Consider the following 20000-nt stretch of genomic DNA (forward strand, 5'->3'; position numbering starts at 1 on the left):
GCGAAGAATGCGATCCCAGGCCAGCAGCTGGTGGATAGGGACCATCCTTCACTGACCAACATTTTCTTTAAATGTGAGGGTAGAATCCCCATGTATGTACACCCATCGCTATACAGGGCACTCAAACTAACCTTCCCCCTGGACGTGGGGGGCGTGGCCAAGGATGGATCACCTTCATCGGATTTACTTACCGGCAGCCTTGGCCAGGCCTGCCATGTCCTCACTGCCCAGGATTTCAGACCCGTCTGTGACAGTGCTTGAGGTAAGTGATCATGTCTTTGAACTTGGCTACATTGAATGTGAGGGGCATCAGGTGTCGAAGCAAGGCCTCGCGCGTTGTGAGAGACTTGGTGTCCCTCAAGGTAGATATTGCCGCTATCCAGGAGACCCACTTTGTTTGTGACGGGGATTGTCAGGTGCTGGTAAACGATTACGATGTCTACTCAGCATATGGCAATACCTATAGTCGTGGAATCTCCTTGCTAGTGAGTCGCACTCTGTCAGCGTCGGTGAATGTTGTTCACGCAGGCGAGGACGGGCGGGCGCTTGTTGTTGATGTTGCTGTTAATTGTAGTGTTTTTCGGATTGTTGCTGTTTATGCTCCCAATGCTGCTGTAGAGAGGGCAACCTTTTTTCGACGGTTGGAGGGCTTCTTAGTGGATCCGGAACGGTTAGTTTTAATGGGGGATTGGAATGCAATCCTTGATCCCAAAATAGATAAGGTCGGGGGGACTAGCGGGTCGGCGTGGTGTGACAGCAGTCTGTCTGACCTGATGGCCTCGTGCGATCTCGTCGACAGATTTCGTCTGGATCATCCGGGGCGGGAGATGTGGACGTGGCATCCTGTAGTGCCTTCCCATCCAAGCACTTACTTGGATCGGATGTTAGTTAGAAGAGGCGATGTAGACTTCCTATCTTGCCCCACGTTCCACTTGCTAGGACACTCGGACCATAAACTTGTTATGGCCCGTTTGAGCTTAAGCGCTAGGCCTAAACTGGCTGGATACTGGAAGTTCAACAGCACCTTGTTGGAGCTGGAGGACTACCGGTTGAAGGTCACTGAGCTAATTCAGCGGGCTTTAGTGGGGGCGGTTACAGGGAGTAAGTGGTGGGTTAGTCTCAAGGCCAAAATTAGGCGCTTCTCTGTCCAGTATAGCCAACGCCTCGCGATAGATAAGGCTAAGGCAAAGAAGCGTTTAGAGGATAAGCTGACCCGGGCGGTGGAGGGGGGGGGACCCCTAGAGTTAGCACTAGCTAAACAAGATCTCAACTGCTTGGCTAGCGAGAGGTATGAAGGTCAAGTAGTTAGGGCTAGGTTAAACAAAGTTTCTAACGAGGCTGTGAATGTTGACGCTGTTGAGCGTAAGGCTGCTTTAAGGCGCGGTTCGGATGGGTACATTCGTAAAGTACATAACCTGGAAGGACACCCCTTAGTATCGACTCGGGAGATCTGCGAGGGGTTTCGGGAGCATCTATCGGTGCGCTTCACCCAACTACCCGGACTCAGGGTTGATGAGTTTGGCAGCTATTTGGCTGACTCGCCCCGCCTCACGGCGGCTCGGGCGGCTAGCTGTGATGGTCTTATTACTGAACATGAGGTCATTACTGCGTTGAAGCAGGTCGGCTATAACAAATCCCCGGGGCTTGATGGTTTACCCTACGAGTTTTACTTGAGGCTGTCGCCCATGTTGGTCCCTATTCTGAAGGATATGTTCAACCATTGGTTTGCCCAGGGTTCCATCCCTGGACAGGTGACCAAGGGTGTGATCACATTGCTGAGGAAAGGTCAACGGCATGGTGGGAGGGAAAACTTTGATGATTTTAGGCCCTTGACTCTGCTAAACACAGAGTTAAAGATTTTGGCAAAGATTCTTGCGAATCGCTTGCAGGTTGTCATCACTGACTTGATCGAACCGGACCAGACTTATGCTGTGAAGGGGAGATCGATTCAAGACAATTTGCACTTGATACGCTCGATCATAGAGGGGACAGAAGACGACGCCGAAGCCGCGCTGATCAGTTTGGATCAATCCAAGGCATTCGATAGGGTCGACCATCGGTTCCTAGGATCTGTGCTAGAGGCCGCCGGATTTAATCCGGGCTTCCGCAAGTGGATTTTTGTTCTGTATGACAGGCCGATGGTAGCGGTGCAGATCAACGGTAAGCTGTCGGAGTCATTCGCTGTCTCTCGGTCGGTGCGACAGGGTTGTCCGCTGTCGCCTCTGTTGTATGTCCTGGCGTTGGAACCCCTCCTTCGCAAGTTAAGGGACGAGGCGGCTACACCAGTCCTGCGCGGAATAGCTCTCCCTGGAGGCACACGAGCCAGGGTTTCCGCGTTCGCCGATGACGTCACCGTGTTCGTGTCTTGCCTCACGGATGTTCAAGCGGTGGTCGAGGCGCTCGCTCGATACGAAGAAGTAACAGGGGCCATCTTCAACCATAGCAAGTCTGTTGGCCTGCGGTTGGGGGCCTGGACCGGGGTAAACTCGCTTCCAGGTATTTTCAGCTGGACCGATGGACCGGTCCGCATTCTCGGTGTCTGGTTTGGACCGGGACTTCAGCTGGAAAAGAATTGGTCGGAAGTACAGTCTAAGGTCAAATCGTCAGTAAAGACTTGGATTGGAAGGAAATTGTCCTTGAAGGGTCGGGCGGAGGCGTGTGCTACATACGTCTTTCCGCTCATCCTTTACCGTTTGTCTGTACTTCCTCTCCCTGCAGAACGACTAACCCGCTTACAAGGGCGCCTCGATTCACTTTTGTGGAACGAGGGTAAGCATTATGTCTGCAGAGAGGTCTGTGTTCAAAATCCGAGCGAGGGAGGCCTGGGTCAGCCCAGTCTCTTGTGTCATAGAAACGCCGAGAGATTGGCTTTCCTGGGTCGTTCGCTTGAAGGAGACGCTCCTTGGGTCCCTGTGGTTGAGAACTCGTTTCCCAATCTCAAACCCAACCCTTCGGTAGAAGGTCGTCGTAGACCGAAGGGGGAGTCCAAGTTCTTCTCCGAATGCCGAACCGCTCTTAGAGCTTTGCCGGGGACCAATGTCCTCGATCAGCCAAGGAAGAAACTGTATCGGGATTTAGTGGAGGGAACCGCGAAGGATCCACTTTGTAGGCGGATGGGATGGTCGATGGAGGTTGTCCGTTCTCAATGGCGTTGGGCGCCGGGACGGGAGATTCTGAATAACTCGGAATTCTCCCTGACTTGGCGACTGGTCCGAAATGCGCTGCCCCTCTTCGACATACTTTTCCGGTATAAAGAACATACCAGCCGCTTCTGTCCGTGCTGTGACGAACGCGAGCCCGAAACAATCGAGCACGCATTTTTTAGTTGCAGCCGGATACAGCCCCTATTAAGGTACGTCGAGGGGGTAACAGCTCGCATCGATGCCGAGTGTCTGCTCGATCTCGACGTAGGAACTTTTGTGTACAACATGGAGCCGCCGTTCCCCAGGGAGGAAAGTTTGGTTTTCCTGGCGATCCTAGCAGTAGCGCGCATGACCATTTGGATCGCGCGCCTCAAGTTGGTCCACGAAGGGACATCTGTTCCTGATCGGGATCTGATCGTTTACTTTAAACATTTGCTTAAAGTAAAGATCAGATGCGATTGGAAGAGGTTGCCTAGAGTGGAATTTGACAAGAGGTGGGTGCACAGCACTAGTTTGTGCATCCGTCGAGGAGCCAAGTTTCAATACGTGTTCCCTCCTTAGGCATGGCATGGGCGGTGCTGGGTCCTACGGAACCCATCCCGCCTAGGTTAGCATTATAAGTTCAGTAAAGTAACTCTTGACTGGTGGTACAAATGAGATCCTGTTCCTGATTTTATTTTTTGGTATTAGAGAACCTCTGAGTCTGCCCAACCCCCCTGCTCCTCATCTTTATTTTCTGATGCTCCCGGTCATCCCCCAACTCAGAGGTCACCTTCCTACCCCCTCCATCCGTTGCTTTATTTTCTCCCACCTCCATTAAGGCGACTTCCCCAAACCCCATTAGGGATGCTCTGCTTGTTTTCGGTTCCCCGGAAAACAGTGGGGGATCTAGCCACATAGAATAGTACAGGGGGGTCTTACTAACAACACATTAGTAGTTTTTTCCTTATTTTTGAAATGAACATTTTCATTAGTTTTTTCCCACTCCACGAACATTTTATGCCATTTAATTCAAGAACTCTTTCTAATGAAATCGAACTTTATTTTCTCACACATACACACACACACAAAAAAAAAAAAAAAAAAAAAAAAATGCACACACAACATACAGAAATGAATATACAAATTGTACATAGTTAAATTTTACATTGAACGCTGGGGTTATTAGTTAGATTAGGATCCACAGAGTGATTGAGGTATTTTGGTAAATGTTGCCAGTCAAGAGTAAGACTTCAAAGTCTCATCTGTTACATAGTCAAAAAGACCCTGTACCCTCCCCCTCCCAATTTCTTGTAGGACCTTGTGCCTAATTTTGTTGAATTGAATTTTTTGTACGTTTTTTATGTTCAATTTTTTCTTTCTCAATAAAATATATAAACAAGATCAAAGTGTAGTATCTGTTCTTACTACATGCTGTACTTATTGTGATATAAAGTGGAGGATCACTTTTCTGTATTAATTTAATGTAAAATGATCACCCACTTTACAACCAGTCAGTCTTAAAGCCATTCAAGCCATTCTCCAGATCATTCAAGTTGTTTTTGAAGAATTCCAGTTATTTTTAAGCATTCAATTCATTCTTAAGGTCATTCAATTCATCTTTAAGTTCATTAAAAAGTCATTCTAATTCATTTACTTTTTATTTATTTAAGTCATTTCAGCCCATTTTTCGGTCATTTTAGTTTATCTTTAAAAATTTCATGCCAATCCTACATTCACGCATTCATTCATTACACGAGAGCATGCGACTAATGGCTATCGGCCTTATTCTTCATAACTTTAATTAGGGTTCCAGATTTTACCTAAAATTTGGTCAGTATATTCCTATTCCTATTCTAAATTATATTTGGAGTAATAATTATGTTATATTCCTAAATACTTAGGAAATAAAGACAAACGTGAGTTACACCGAGTGGTATGTGTAATGGGGTTTATTTATAATACAGAAACGTAAGGCTGCTCGCCTAAGGTAAATAGAAGTACATAGTAACAAGTATGGGGAAGAAAGTCTGATAATCAACACGTAAGACTATCCGTCTTACTGCGACTGCTTGTCTGCCGCTGTCTGCCGCTGTCTGCCAAACAGTCCAATATATATATACAGTTTGTAACCGGTGTATAGCCAGTTATGTTCCTTCACAACACCTCCCCCTGAAGCTGAAATCTTCCTGATTTTAGCTTAAATACCTCTTCCTTTTAGGGTCAGGGCTTAATCTCCTGGTAACTTTTCTCTTTCTTGCGCTTTTCCTTCTGGTCAGCGTTACCCGGGGTAAAGGTTTCTGTCCAGCCCGTATGGTCGGTTCAGGCGAAATATTCATTGTTTGCGGTACACACGCTGGTTTTGGTATATCAAAAATATCGCACAATGTTTCCATTGGTGTCTCTTCCACATTTGGAGACAGTCTGGGACGTATTTGATTTCTGTGTCTTTTGCAGACAAACTTAATCCTTGGATGGTATAGACCATGCTCCCAATCCTTTTTTTGATAATACCTTCAACCCACTGATTTCGTCCATTTTGAAAATTTTTGAAATATACATTTTCACCTGGGGAGAAGCACTTGGTATTAAGGTTTTCTTTTTTGAAAACTTTCTTTTTCTCTGGTAGCAGCCTATCGAAGACAGATCTTATCTTTCTTGCAAACATTAGCTCAGCCGGGGAAGAATTGACATTATTATTAGGATTTGGTGTCACCCTGTAAATTGCTAAAAATGTTTGAATACATTGTTCGTCTGTGTCCGTAGTAAGATTTTTCTTAAGTGCCCTTTTAAACGTATCTACAAATTTTTCGGCCAACCCATTCGATCGTGGATGGTACACAGGTGTTGTCATATGTAGAATATTTAGTGAGTCACAGAATTCTTTGAATTCATGAGCAGTAAATGCTGTTCCATTATCGCTCACTAAGGTTTTTGGCACTCCAAAACGGCTAAAAATTTCATTAAGCGCACTCACAGTGTTTTTTGCTGTTGGATGTCTAAACTTAAATATTTCTGGCCATTTTGAAAAAGAATCTACAATAATCAAGTAAAAATAACCATTTATAGGTCCCGCATAATCAATATGCAGACGTGACCAGGGTAGGTCCGTCTTTGGCCATGGCGTCGTTTTTACTGGAGGATCTCAAGCTGCTAATTGACATCCTCTGCATGTCTTGACACATTTTTCAACTTCCTTGTCCATACCAGGCCAGTACACATATCCTCTCATAAGGGATTTCATTCTCGAAATGCCCGGATGACCTGTATGAAATTCCTTCAGAATTTTCCTCTGTAACGTTAGTGGAATTACGATCCTCTCACCATACATGAGCACATCTTCACAGATGGAAAAAGGCGTTGTTTGATCTACCTTTTTTATTTTTTTTTATCCATCCCAATTGATTTTTCATTTTCTTAATGAAAATGTCATTTACTGCCTCTTTTTTTATTTTTTCGAAAGTTACCGGAAGTTCACGTATCATATTACACATTGAACTTGTACATTCACTTTCGTCTTTAAGCGCAGCAATTACCGTTTCTTCGAAACTTTCGCTTCTTTTAGGGATCAACCGTGATAATGCATCTGCGTGTCCTAACTTTTTTGAGGATACATGTTCCATCTTAAACTGATAGTTTAAGAGGGTTACAGCCCATCGCTGTAATCGATTCGCAGTATGTGTGGGAATGCCTTTCTTTGATCGAAATATGGTAAGTAGGGGTTTATGGTCGGTTTGCAAAATAAAAGATCGTCCATGGAGAAATCGATTGTACTTTGTAATTCCAAATATTATCGACAGCGCCTCTTTTTCAATTTGGCTGTAATTTTTCTCCGCTGCAACCAACGTTCTTGAAGCATGGGCGATAGCTTTTGTCCTACCATCCTCATACTTGTGAAGTAATACAGCGCCAACACCGTAATCACTGGCGTCCGTTGCTAGTATTAGTTCCTTTTCTGGATTGAAATGTGCCAATGCTAAGTCTGACAGTAGACATCTTTTGATATTTTGGAAAGCAGATTCACATTCCTTATTCCAGTTCCATTTAACACCCTTTTTCAGTAACTCGTTAAGAGGAGCTCTTAAATTATGTATGTTAGGGATGTAAATTGCATAGTATTGAACTAATCCCCAAAACGATTTTAATTTTGTCACTGAATCTGGAGCAGGCATCTTTTCAATTGCTTCAGTCCTTTGTGGATCCGGTCTTCGACCCTCTTTGTCGATTATTTGACCTAGATATTTAATTTTTTTCATAAAAAAATCGCATTTTTCTGGGCTCAATTTAAAACCAAATTCCTGTATTCTTTTGAATACTTCTTTTACATGCTTCTTATGATCTTGCAAATTTTCACTTTTAATTAGGATATCGTCAAGGTAGGCCATTGAAAATTCCAACCCTGCCAGCATCGTGTCCATAATTTGCTGGAAAATAGCAGGAGCAACCTTTAATCCAAAAGGAAGCCTCTTTAGCTTAAAAATGCCCTTATGAGTATTTATGCCTAAGTATTTGGAGCATTCATCGCTGATCTTAATTTGCAAGTAAGCATCTGAGAGGTCTATCTTAGAAAAAATTTTTCCTCCGTTAAGCTTAGAGAACAGATCTTCTGCGGACGGAAGGGGATAATTATGGTCCAATAGACAGTCATTTAAACCCGTTGAAAAATCTCCACAGACCCTTATTCTGTTATTTTTTTTCTTTACATACACGGTTGGACTTGCCCAATCTGTGTGGTTAACTTTTTCAATGACTTCCAGTTGTTGAAGTCTATCCAACTCTTTTTCGATTGCGTCCATCGCTGAAAAAGGCACATTCCTTTTAGGTTTGAATACTGGAGTGGCATTTTTCTTTAATTCAAATTTTGCCTCTGTCTTAATACAGAGTCCTAGTCCTTCGGCAAAAACATTGGGAAATTCAGTTTTCAAATCCTTCAGGAAGTCTTCCCTTTGGTTTGCTTTTTCTGCAGTTAAAACGTTACAAAACGAATTTATGGGTTTCTCCCATAAATTAAACAGGACAATCCAATCTACCCCAAACAGGCATGTATTCTTTCCTGGTACGACGTACACTTTGGATTTATGAGTCTGGTTAGCGAATGTCACTTTGCATTTTAATTCTCCCTTGAACTCTAATCTTTTGCCGCACACACTTCTCGCCGTCTTTCTGGCTTTCGTTAATTCAGGTCGACCTATCCTTTTCCATATATCTTCATTTATAATACTAATATCTGCACCGCTATCCAGAAGCAATGTAACCAGATGTCCATTTATCCGAACATCAACATATTTCCGTCTTTCGCAGCTTTTTTCTTTATTCATGCGAAGCGTATTTACATTATCGGTCCCTTGTCTTTTCTTCTGGGCACAGTATGTTCCCTTGTGACCTCTGAGACCACATTCATAACATATTTTGTTCCTAAACCAGCAGGTCTTATTGTTGTGTCTTAAACTACCACAACATTTACACTTTAGCTTTGGGTCTTTGTATCCTTTAAGGATCCTGTGTTCTTGGAACCTGGACTTTCTTGTGGTCCCTTGCCTTTTTACTTGCTGCACCTTAAAAATATTTTTCTCTTCAATGCGAGTGTTGTCTTTCTTTATGTTAATCAGACGTTGACACTCTTCAGTGACTTTTTGCAATGTTATGTTAGGATCCGCCTCCATAATTGTTAGGATCCGTGAACGTATATCTTTGTCCCTTGGTGCTGTGAGACCTTGTACAAAGATTAAACATTTAAATTGGTCTGCGGAAATTTCATTCAATTTAAATGATTCGCATAAACAGTTCACAGTGCAAGCATATTCTAGATAGTCTTCAGCTTCTGCCTTCTGAATGTTCAAACATTTGTATCTAGAGTGAAATAGGCTATCCCTTTTATCAAATATTTTCGACAAGGTACTAATTGTTTCCTCGAACGAAACCTCCTCCGGTTTTTTTGGTAGAATTAGATTTGCATACTTGGTGTTTTCATCAGTACCCAGTTTTTGTAGTAGCAGGGTAACTTTTTCCTCATCGGTCCAGTCTAAACATCTTTTCGTAAAAATTGTTTCGTATCTTCTGTAGTATGCAGGGAAAGTAACACCAGTATCCGGGGAGTAACGAAATTCCGTTAGTGAATTTGAAATACCCTCGGCAGAAAAATTAGTCTTCTTCCCGGTCGACGTTAGAATTAGCTTTTCTAAATTCTTTTGCTGTGTCGACATTTGTCGTTGTAGTATGTTTGTTTGTTCTTGTTGTGCCTCTAAAGTTTTTTGTGTTCTTTCTTGTTGTTGTTGCAGCTGTTGCTGTAGCTGTTGTTGTTGAATTTGTTGTTGTTGTTGTTGTTGCGCTAAAAATTGTTGAGTCATTTTTGTCTGTTCCTGGATGCTAAGGGCTAGAGCCTTAGTTAACTCTGCTAATTGTTCCATGTTAGCTTCTAGTACAAAAATGTCTTTTCGAATTCTACACAATAATTCCAAAGAAAAATCGTAAATTTACGTATATCGTAAATTAGTAGCAATATGCAGACACAACACGTTTCAACAAAGTTCATCCATAGTAATTCAACAGGCTTTGTAAAATAATTCTTTTTTTTTTTTTTTTTTTTTTTTCAACAACGTAAGTTCATACACAAAATATTTCTTACTTCCCACGACAAATAGTTCCAATTATTTATATAAAGGCAATAACAAACAATTAATTTTCCAAAAAAAAAAAAAATATATGGCTGCCGTTCCCACGTGGCATAAAATGGTACAATAGTCGTTGTATTTATATTTTTTCTTTCGAAACTCGTAATCCTTTAGTGTAGTTTCGAATTCAACTTGCGACCATTTTTTTTTTTTTTTTTTTTTTTTTTTTACTTGTCAAAATAAATATAAATTCCACTTTACCTTGAACATGTTTCTATAATTTCTTGTGAGTTCTTTACGAAGAAAAATCCGTACTTTTCGCTACTTTAGGTAGGAAAAATTTTTAAATTCATTGACGCACGTGGTCAAAAATCCTTGTGTAGTTTTTTTTTTTCGTAAAACCAAAAATCCTTGCATTGTACACAGTCCTTGGTACGGTAATTTATCTCTGTTAAGAGAAAGAACATCCTTTCGTCGCCATTGTTATATTCCTAAATACTTAGGAAATAAAGACAAACGTGAGTTACACCGAGTGGTATGTGTAATGGGGTTTATTTATAATACAGAAACGTAAGGCTGCTCGCCTAAGGTAAATAGAAGTACATAGTAACAAGTATGGGGAAGAAAGTCTGATAATCAACACGTAAGACTATCCGTCTTACTGCGACTGCTTGTCTGCCGCTGTCTGCCGCTGTCTGCCAAACAGTCCAATATATATATACAGTTTGTAACCGGTGTATAGCCAGTTATGTTCCTTCACAACAAATTACAAAATTAAAGTTTAGAAAGTTTATATTTAAGGAAACATATGAATTAAAAAACGTAAAAGTATTGGATATCAGATTTTTCTGAAATAAATTTACATGAATTTTGCTTAGCGTGTTGCGATAATGCAAACGAGTTTTTGACTGACCAATCAGAGAGCTTTATATTAAAATAGTTTTATAAAATTCTTCCAGTTTCATTTATATCAGATTGTGTGGATTTCCTTTGAAAGGGGGAAGTGACGTTGCCCATGTGTGCATACGTGTGCGCGTATGTGAGTACATGTGTGTACGTCAGCGTGTGTGTGTGTATACACGTGAATGTGAGTGTATATACGTGAACGTGAATATATGTACGTGTGTGGACGTGCGCACATATGTTTTTCTGCGCGTATGTATATGACAAGTAATATAGCTTGAGATGTGAACGCGTGTTTTTGCGTGAGACTAGAATAGGCTCGCATAGTCTACAAAATTGCAAGTGGCAGCATGTTGATTTACAGCATGTTGATTTACAGCATGTTGATTTACAGCAGAGTAGAAAGAGTACAGGAGTAGAAAGATCTTTTACATCTAGGGATCTCTACTGTGTGGGGGTGGGATTTAGCTGCCTGTCGGGTTTGTCGAGGGTGTCTACGTCGTGGGGGTACAAGTGTCTGCAGTTCGTCAGAGCATTTACCATTAAAATACTTGTAGAACAAGCACAGGGATGCAACGTTTCGTCGATGGGACAGAGGCTGAAGCTTAGATGCCAGTTCAGGGCCTATCAGATTGGCGACTCTCTTTTGAACCTTGTCTAGGAGCTAGAGACTAGTAGCAGATGCACCAGCTCAAATGTGACAGGAATACTCCATACATGGGCGAATGGTGGCCTTATAGAGGTACAGGATACTTTCGGGTGTTAGTAGTTTTCTAGCACAGTAGAGAGAGCCTACGTTCTTTGCAGCGGTCCTGGCAATGCTTTCAATGTAATTGTTCCAACTCATGTTTCCTGTGAACGTTAGGCCAAGCAGTTTGAAAGATGTACTCTCAGACAAAGAGTCACTGGCCATTGCTATTGGTGGCAGAGAAGGTTTTTTGTAATTATTGAAGGAAACCATTTTAGTCTTGGCAGTATTGAATGTGACCATCCATTTTTGTCCTCATTCCACTACAGATTGGAGGTTATCCTCTTGTGTTTTTGCCATTTCTTTAGATATGTGTTCATTTGTTTTCCTGTCATGCCTGTTATAGAGTGTGGTGTCATCAGCATATATACCCATCTAAGAGGCAATTTTGTCGGGGAGGTCATTAATGAATATTAGGAACAATAGAGGTCCAAGGATAGACCCCTGAGGCTCTCCCACATTTATATCATATTGTTTAGAAGTACGACCGTCGAGGACAACCTGGATTTTTCTCTTATCTAAGGATTTAATTATGCTAAGTATTCTACCAGTGATACCGTATGATCTGATTTTCCTGAGGAGACCCTCATGCCATACCCTGTCAAAAGCCTTAGATATATCTAGAGCTACCGCTCTGCCCTCCCACGTTTTGTCCAGTGAATGGTATATATGTTCAGAGATTACAGTGAGGATGTCTGCTGTGGAATGGGCTTGTCTAAATCCATATTGTTTGTCAGTCAGAAGTTTAGCATTTGTAAGGTGATGAACTAGAGCATGGTTAATTATGGTCTCAAATATTTTGGCAAAAAGTGGGAGGAGGCTAATGGGGCGATAATTTGATGGGTCAGTTCTTTCGCCAGAATTCTTTAATACTGGTACCACAGAAGAAGTTTTCTAACAGCCTGGAAAGCAAGATTCATTAAGGCATTTGTTATAGAGTTTGGAGAGAACTGGAGCTACTTCGGCTGAGCATTTTTTTAATAGCACAGCTGGGATGAGATTGGGTCCACATGCTTTTGAAGTGTCAAGGTTTTTTTATGATAGCATGCACCTGAGCAGGGGTGATTTTTAGATCGTCTAGCGTAGCGTCTGTTTGCAAAGGAAAGTCAGGCAGGGGGTGGTTGGAATATAAAAATATAGCAGAAATCTGCATTAGTTAAGATATCACGTTTAAGCACGTTTCATGAACGGGCAATGCAAGACTGCCTGCTTGTGCAGTCAAATCAGTTTTAATTAAAAAATTTTTTTTTTAAAATCATCGCCATATATTGGGCACAATATAATAATCAATAAAGTATTGGCTTTATAATGAGAAATATGGAAGCTGCATGAGTTAAGATTTTAAGCGTATTTTACAACCAGGCAATGCAGGACGGCCTGCTAGTACAGATATGGCACTCAATTCATTTTTAATAAAAAGATTATTTTTGAAATTATCACCATATATTGGGTACAATATAATAATCAATAAATATAATAAGAAATATCGAATCTGCATGAATTAAGATATCATGTTTAAGCATATTTTACGACCGGGCAATGCCGGGTTTCCTGCTAATAAAGATATGTAGATAAGAATGATGTGTTCATTTCTGACTTGAGGCTATCCTATGACTGAATCGTTAATTCGTGACGTCATCGGACCGATTTGAATATCGGACCTGCATAATACAAAAATTGTAAATGATCTGTCAGCCTGAAGAAGAAAAGGATGCAAAGAATGCAGTTTTCTCCGTTTTTTGAGACGCATATGAATGGCGACACTGCCTGAGAGAGGAGGGCATTAACATACAAATCTGTAAGCAATGATAACGATCATCTTCATCATCAACACATTCGATCTTACATCCGTTTGGCATCTGTTCGTATTATTCGAATTCTTCGGACTACTGCTTCCGCCTTGAACGTTATGATAACACTGTTTCGGTCGATGTAACCTCCGACCTTCTTCAGGTGATTCTATTGTTGGCATTGGTTTCCTGGATATCTTTCTAGTTAGAATTATTTTCAGAAAGACAAGAGGGGCAACACGAACGTTGCCAACACCGTAAGTGAAACAAACTGGATTCTGGAATGTTTCACTTTTATTGATCCAATTCATGTTGTGTATATATATATATATATATCATGTTGTGTATATATATATATATATATATATATATATATATATATATATATATATATATATATAAAATAAAAATGACAATTAAATTTACCAAAATGATCCAAGATGGTAAAATTAAAGTATATTATAAATATTAAAGAATTAATATTTATAAAGTTATCTCAGCCAGATGTTAAAGCTCGATAAAACCAAATAGGAAATAGAGCTTATAATATGAACAAGCAGTTAATAAAACATGTTAAAAAACACTTTGAAATGAGTTAAAAACATATTTAATCTGAAAAGGAAACACTAGATAAGTGGATAGTCCTTAATCCGCGGAGTTTCGAAGAAATACTTTCCTTCTCATCAGAGTGTAGGAATTAGCAAAATGCAGGATCGGATTTTGCATGCAGAAGTATTTGATGAAACAACAAGCAAGTCAAAGATCTTACTTGAAAACAAAAAAAATTGTGAAGCAGAGGGAATATGGTGAAGAAAAAGATGATTACACATGAATGGATAGTCTGGTGGAAGATAAAAAATCCAGTGACGGTAAAATCCAAATGTATAACTTCAAGAAAGTTAAAAGAATTTCCAATTGTACAAGTAAGATCCAAGGAAATCTTGTAATCGGAAGAAGATGGTCCATAATAATCCAAAGGCAGAAATCCATGGAATAATTCATAAAAATGTGTACAAGGGGGAAAAAAATGAATTATTCCATGGATTTTATTAACTGTTTGCTCATATATATATATATATATATATATATATATATATATATATATATATATATATATATATATATATATATATATATATATATACATATATATATACATACATATATATACATATATATATACATATACATACATATATATACATATAAATATACATATACATATATATATATTATATATATATATTATATATATATATATATATATATATATATATATATATATATATATATATATATATATTACAGTTCTTTCTTTTAATTAATATTTAGCCTTAATTCTGGAACTTGGCACATCCATTCAGTCACCGCTCCCCCCCCCTCTGGTTATAGTAAGAATAAAGATATAAATCAGTAGCATGATTGCATACATCTGCCTAACAACGTAAGAATAAGCAAAAGTTTTATCTGGGTCTTACTTTTCCATACCGTAAGAAGTCATTATAAAATCCTTTACCTGCATGAGATCAAGATACGGCCAAAGATAGAATGTTATTGCCACATCTTAGGAGGTGCCACTCAGAACACTTGTTTCTACCCTGACAGTAATAATCTAGTGGATGTAAACTGGGTATATATTTATGTGTTTATATTATAAGAGCATTTCAGCCCGGCGTTGCCCGGGTGTATTGAGGTGTATGTTCAGCAAAAAAAAAAAAAAAAAAAAAAGAGCGGTCAATTTTTTTAAACTTTGACCCCTATTATAACCCGTTAAAATTTATTGTTTGGGCTCAAATCAAGTGATTAAGTTAGATCCATGTCCAAGGAACCTATATCTAAAATTTCAAGTGTTTAGATCATAAATTGGCGGAGGAGTTTGGTAGAGTTCTCAAAGGTCAAATCGTCGAACTTTGACCCCTTAACAGCCAAATTTCTGACCGAGAACGGGTTACAAAGATTTTCTCAAATTTTAGTACCTTGTATATCAAATTTCGAGTCTGTAGACTTAAAATTGACAGAGTTATTGCATAGGGAAATGTCCACAGACACACAAACACACACACACAAGCAGACACGTTCACTTTTATAGATATATAGATATACATGTATCTATGACCGTCTAGTGTTGTGATTGTATGTAAGTGTATGTATACGTATATATATATGTGTGTGTATGTGTGTGTGTGTGTGTGTGTGTGTGTGTGTGTGTGTGTGATCGTCTATCTAAAGTTCGTTGTGTGTGTATGTACATTTAAATACAGTTCAGGACGGGACAAAAATATACATAAATACCTTTAGAACACAAAGAACGAATAACATTTATTTGGAGTTTCAACATCTGGCTCATCGGGAAACATATTTGGTCCATTTTGCATCATGTCTTGATGGAAAATCTGCAATGAAAATTCTCCCCAAGAACGACAGAGCCTCGGGTTTTATTTTCAGCAACTTTTTATTCCAAAGTGATTTTTCCCCTCTTGGAAAGTTGCACGCAGATTCTGACTATCGCCATTTTTGACCTTCTCTACTCGGAGCCATTAACCGTCTCTTTCTACCTTTCTCTTCGCTCCTACTGTTTTCTCTAATTTTCACGTATCTCCAAAAAAATAATTTCCCGCTCTAAATGACGTCATTAGTATACGTCACTAAGATAATCACCAAATTTTTTTATGTCATTATTTCTAAGCTGTCAACTAAATTGTTATGCTAACATTTTTTTTTTAATTCAGCATTTATTATATTAATTAATGTAAACAAATATTTATTCTAAATATTTTTTATTATTCTAAAACATATTTTAGCTGACAAAACTTTTTGGCTTAAATAATCATAAAAATCATCGACCAGCACACCTTTTCACATTGCCCGGTCAATATCCAACATCTTGATAAAGTACAGAACTGACTTCAGAATCTAGTGGTAAATGTTCTTTTCTCTTCTCCAAAGTCTCTTTCTTACAGGAGAGAGAGGCTGCTAGTTTTTTTCGCCACTGAACTTCAATATCTTGTTCCCTCTAGTAAAACATTCACAACAAGAACTCGTCTAGCTATAGCCACTGTAAATAATTTTCTTCACTCCCTATGTGTACCTAAAACTAAACGAAACTTCCATGAGCAAAGTTTCTTTCCATGACCTGCCTGTCTGTGGAACGCAATATCACGGGGATACTTCCCAGCTGGCTACAGAATGATCGTTTTCAAGTCCAGTGTTAACAAATTCTTGTTAAACTGTCTCATCAAGTAATCAATTTCAGTCTAGATCCAACCAAGATCTTGAATTTACTTTCAACAGTGTGCTTACCTTATTTTTTCCTTTAGCCCTCACATTCCATGAACAATGTTTCTGACAAAGAGGGAAGAATTGCTGCTTTTTGTGTCAGAAACTATTCCATCTAACACTTATTGTTGACAAATTTTTGACCTTGAAGTAATAATTTTTTTAGCAATTGGCATAAAAAAGCCCAAAGTTTTTTTCTCACTACAGACCTCACACAAACCATTAATCTTTGTCCTCGAGTAACTTTTGGGCCTTAATGAGTGGTGAATTGTTAGTAAAAAAAGTTATGCTCTACTGATGAGGATAACTTATTCAGCTGATGAGACTAAAGTTTTGTATGGTGGTTGTTGTTATCAAAGAAGACCAGATCCATGCATAACATGCTAGACTTCATTGGCTATCATATGGACCAATCAGGGAGTCTTTACAATGTTAAGCATGGAATATGAGCTGAAAACTATATTCTATAAAGTTTTATAATAAAACGAGTGTACATGCCCCATCAAAAGTGACAAGAAAAAAAAATTATGCTCCGCTAGTATTTGCACTAATATTCATATTCATATAAAATAAGGTCTCTTCTGTGAGAAAAGGGCTGTAACGAGTAAAAGATAATCCTCCACTAGATTTCGAAGTCGATTCTGAATTCTGTTAAGACAACAAAGAGTTCCCTGAGCGCGACTTCCCAAGATGTGGCAGCAGTACTCCATCTTGGGATGTATCTGATTCTTGTAGCTATAAGATTAGGCAACAATTTAACTGCCTGCAGATTGAGAATGGAGAACTCCGGTATTCACTTTGACCCCCCCCCCCCTTAAAGAATGTGAGAAATATAATAATTATAAAAAAATCGAAATGCATAAATTACAAACCATGGCCGGAACAGGAAGCTTTCTGGGCCGAGGCTGAGTCAGATTGAAAGGTTGTAAAACTGAAAAAAAAAAAAAAAAATCATGCAAAATTTTTAAACGCTTGTAAAAAACAAATAAAACAATTTATGAATAATTAAAAAAAACAAAAAAAAAACAGTTAATATGTGTCATATTCCAAAAATTTCTTAAGACCTGTCTTGGAAATGTGAGGTCATCTGAAATACAATAAAGGAATCACAATAACCAATAGATATCTACCTGCTGATGCAATTCTCTACCTATATAAGAGCCAGATACGTCCAAGGATGGAGTATTGCTGTCACGCCTGAGCAGGAGTTGCTAGGAATACCTTATCCTGCCTTGACAGAGTTCAAAATAGACTTCGTAGCCTAGTGGGGGATGTCAAAAGAGACGTTGCGAGCCTATCTTTGTTTTATCGTTATTTTCATGGCAAGTGCTCGTCTGAGCTCCAATCTATGGTCCCACCCCTCGCCAAACATTCACGAGAAACACTTGTTTGGCTGAAAACACTATCAATAATTTCCCCACTCTTTATCTGTGCCTAAATCTAAACGTAGATTCCATCAACAAAGCTTCTTTCTTAGAACTGCACACTTGTGGAACTCTCTTCCGTTTGCCTGCTTTCCAGCTGACTACAATATGGCTGTCTTCAAGTCCAATGTGAACAAGTTCCCGATGAGCCGTTCCCCTTAAGTTATCCAATTTTACTAAATTTACACTTCTAGTGATTACTATGATAGTGTCCTTTTGACCATGTACACTCTTTAACCCTTATCCTCGAGTGGCCTCTGGGCCTTGATAAGTGATGATTCCCTTGTAAATAAAAAAAATAACCAATAAAAATAGATCTTCCTTTTATTTTATTTTAAAGTTGATGAGATCTTATTCTCTTGATGAGTAAGAGAGGAATATATTAAAAAATCGACATAATAATTACATGACTCTTGCCCTTCGGGCCAGGATCAAAGTGTAGTATCTGATACCCACACCCCGATCCTTTCTTTTTTGTCCCCGGCTACCCCAATAAGCAATCTTGGAGAAATTTCACATAGCCCCCCCCCCCTAGCTTCTTTGATCCTGTCTAGAATTTCAGCCCCATATAGAAAGCAACATGCTTGTTTTTGGCCAACACCAAGCCGAAAAACAGTTGTCGTTCTACCACCTAGAGAGGGTTGGAAGGGTCTTACTAACATTTTGATTGTATTTTTTGGACTTTTATCCCTCATCCCAAGCCATTGAAATAAAATCAAACAAACGATTTTTTATAAAATTTTATGTTTAAAAAAAACAAAACACACACACACACACACACACACACACACACACACACACACACACACACACACACACAATGTGATTTAGGTAGGACGACCCCCGGTGTGCTTGAGGTATTGCGGTGAATGAGATGCAGTGATGAAGATGACCATAGATAACCCCCCCCCCCATTTTTAAGTGGCCTCGTGCTTGATTTTTTGTTTATTTCTGTTTTGGTTGTAAATTTTCAGAGTGAACAAAAAAATATTTTTTTTGGTCTCAGTTAGTGGAGGAATAATCCTTCAAGACTGATACATTTTTTTTTTTATTTTTGTTACTGATCAGAGTGCTCCTTTTTGGGGAGCTGGTCCCCCCCCCCCACATTTAAAACCGACCTTGTGTCCAACTCTGCCCTCGTGAGGAGGCAAGTAAACAAACAAACAAACAAACAAACAATTACATGAATGATTCTGCACTACGAAACAGGTGCTGTCAAGAATTGAACATTATAACATGCTTAAAGAAATAAACGATAATATGGACAATATCTTGGAATTTGGAAACTAGACTTTTTGACATTTATTTGTGATATGCTCTATAGCTACATCAAGCTTCATAAATTAAAGGATTGGTATTAATAAAGGTGAAATATATTGAATAAAAATATTTTCACCATGTTCTTGTACCTCCTCAATGTAAATACCCCTAACAAACCTGAAAAGCAGCAAAGTCCCACCCCTACACAGTAGAGATCCCTAGATGTAGAAAAACAGTCTAGTCTAATAGCTTCTTCCTTAGAGCTGCTAGACTTTGGAATTTCCTTCCGGGTTCCCGTTTTCCCAACTGTACTGACATGCAGAAGTTCAAGTGTAATGTGAACAGATATCTTGTTGCTCAGTTCCGTACATAGTATCCCTGCAACTTATGTCCCTGAAGCACTGTGCCTTGTTTGGGGCGAAAATGTAATAATAATAATAATAATAATAATAATGATAATAATAATAATAATGATAATATATATATATATATATATATATATATATATATATATATATATATATATATATTATTTTATCCAGACAAGTATGTAATTTTAACTGAAGAACATAAAAGCATCCAGGTTTTAAATGAACAGTAACCAAAAACTGCCTGAAGACAACTGATGAAATTCAGACGAAAGTACTTGCAAAAAATAACCCAAAGAAAAAAAACAGATGGACGAAGACGACTATGAAACTTGCACAGATTTGATCGATGAATAAGAACGAAAATTCGAAACATTGAAAAATTACATAAAAAAGCTCATTAAGCAAAAACACTTCGTGATATTTAACAATACTTGTCTAAATAAAAACATAATACCTAAATACGCAGTATATATATATATATATATATACATATAT

At 38.9% G+C, this 20000-nt stretch overlaps 1 protein-coding gene across 6 annotated transcripts in view; it reads right to left on the reverse strand.

Annotated features, from left to right (window-relative positions):
* The window catches only part of LOC145246074 (cilia- and flagella-associated protein 99-like), a 697934-nt gene that overhangs the window by 92177 nt on the left and 585757 nt on the right, over positions 1–20000 (reverse strand). For all 6 annotated transcript variants that reach the window (XM_080107923.1, XM_080107924.1, XM_080107928.1 and 3 more), the window contains one exon: positions 17323–17381. In XM_080107923.1, the coding sequence (XP_079964049.1) occupies positions 17323–17381 (59 nt within the window). The remainder of the gene's footprint in view (positions 1–17322; positions 17382–20000) is intronic.

This window comes from Euprymna scolopes, chromosome 23 (genome assembly GCF_053919585.1).
Source record: "Euprymna scolopes isolate OS-2025 chromosome 23, ASM5391958v1, whole genome shotgun sequence".
NCBI classification, from domain to species: domain Eukaryota; kingdom Metazoa; phylum Mollusca; class Cephalopoda; order Sepiida; family Sepiolidae; genus Euprymna; species Euprymna scolopes.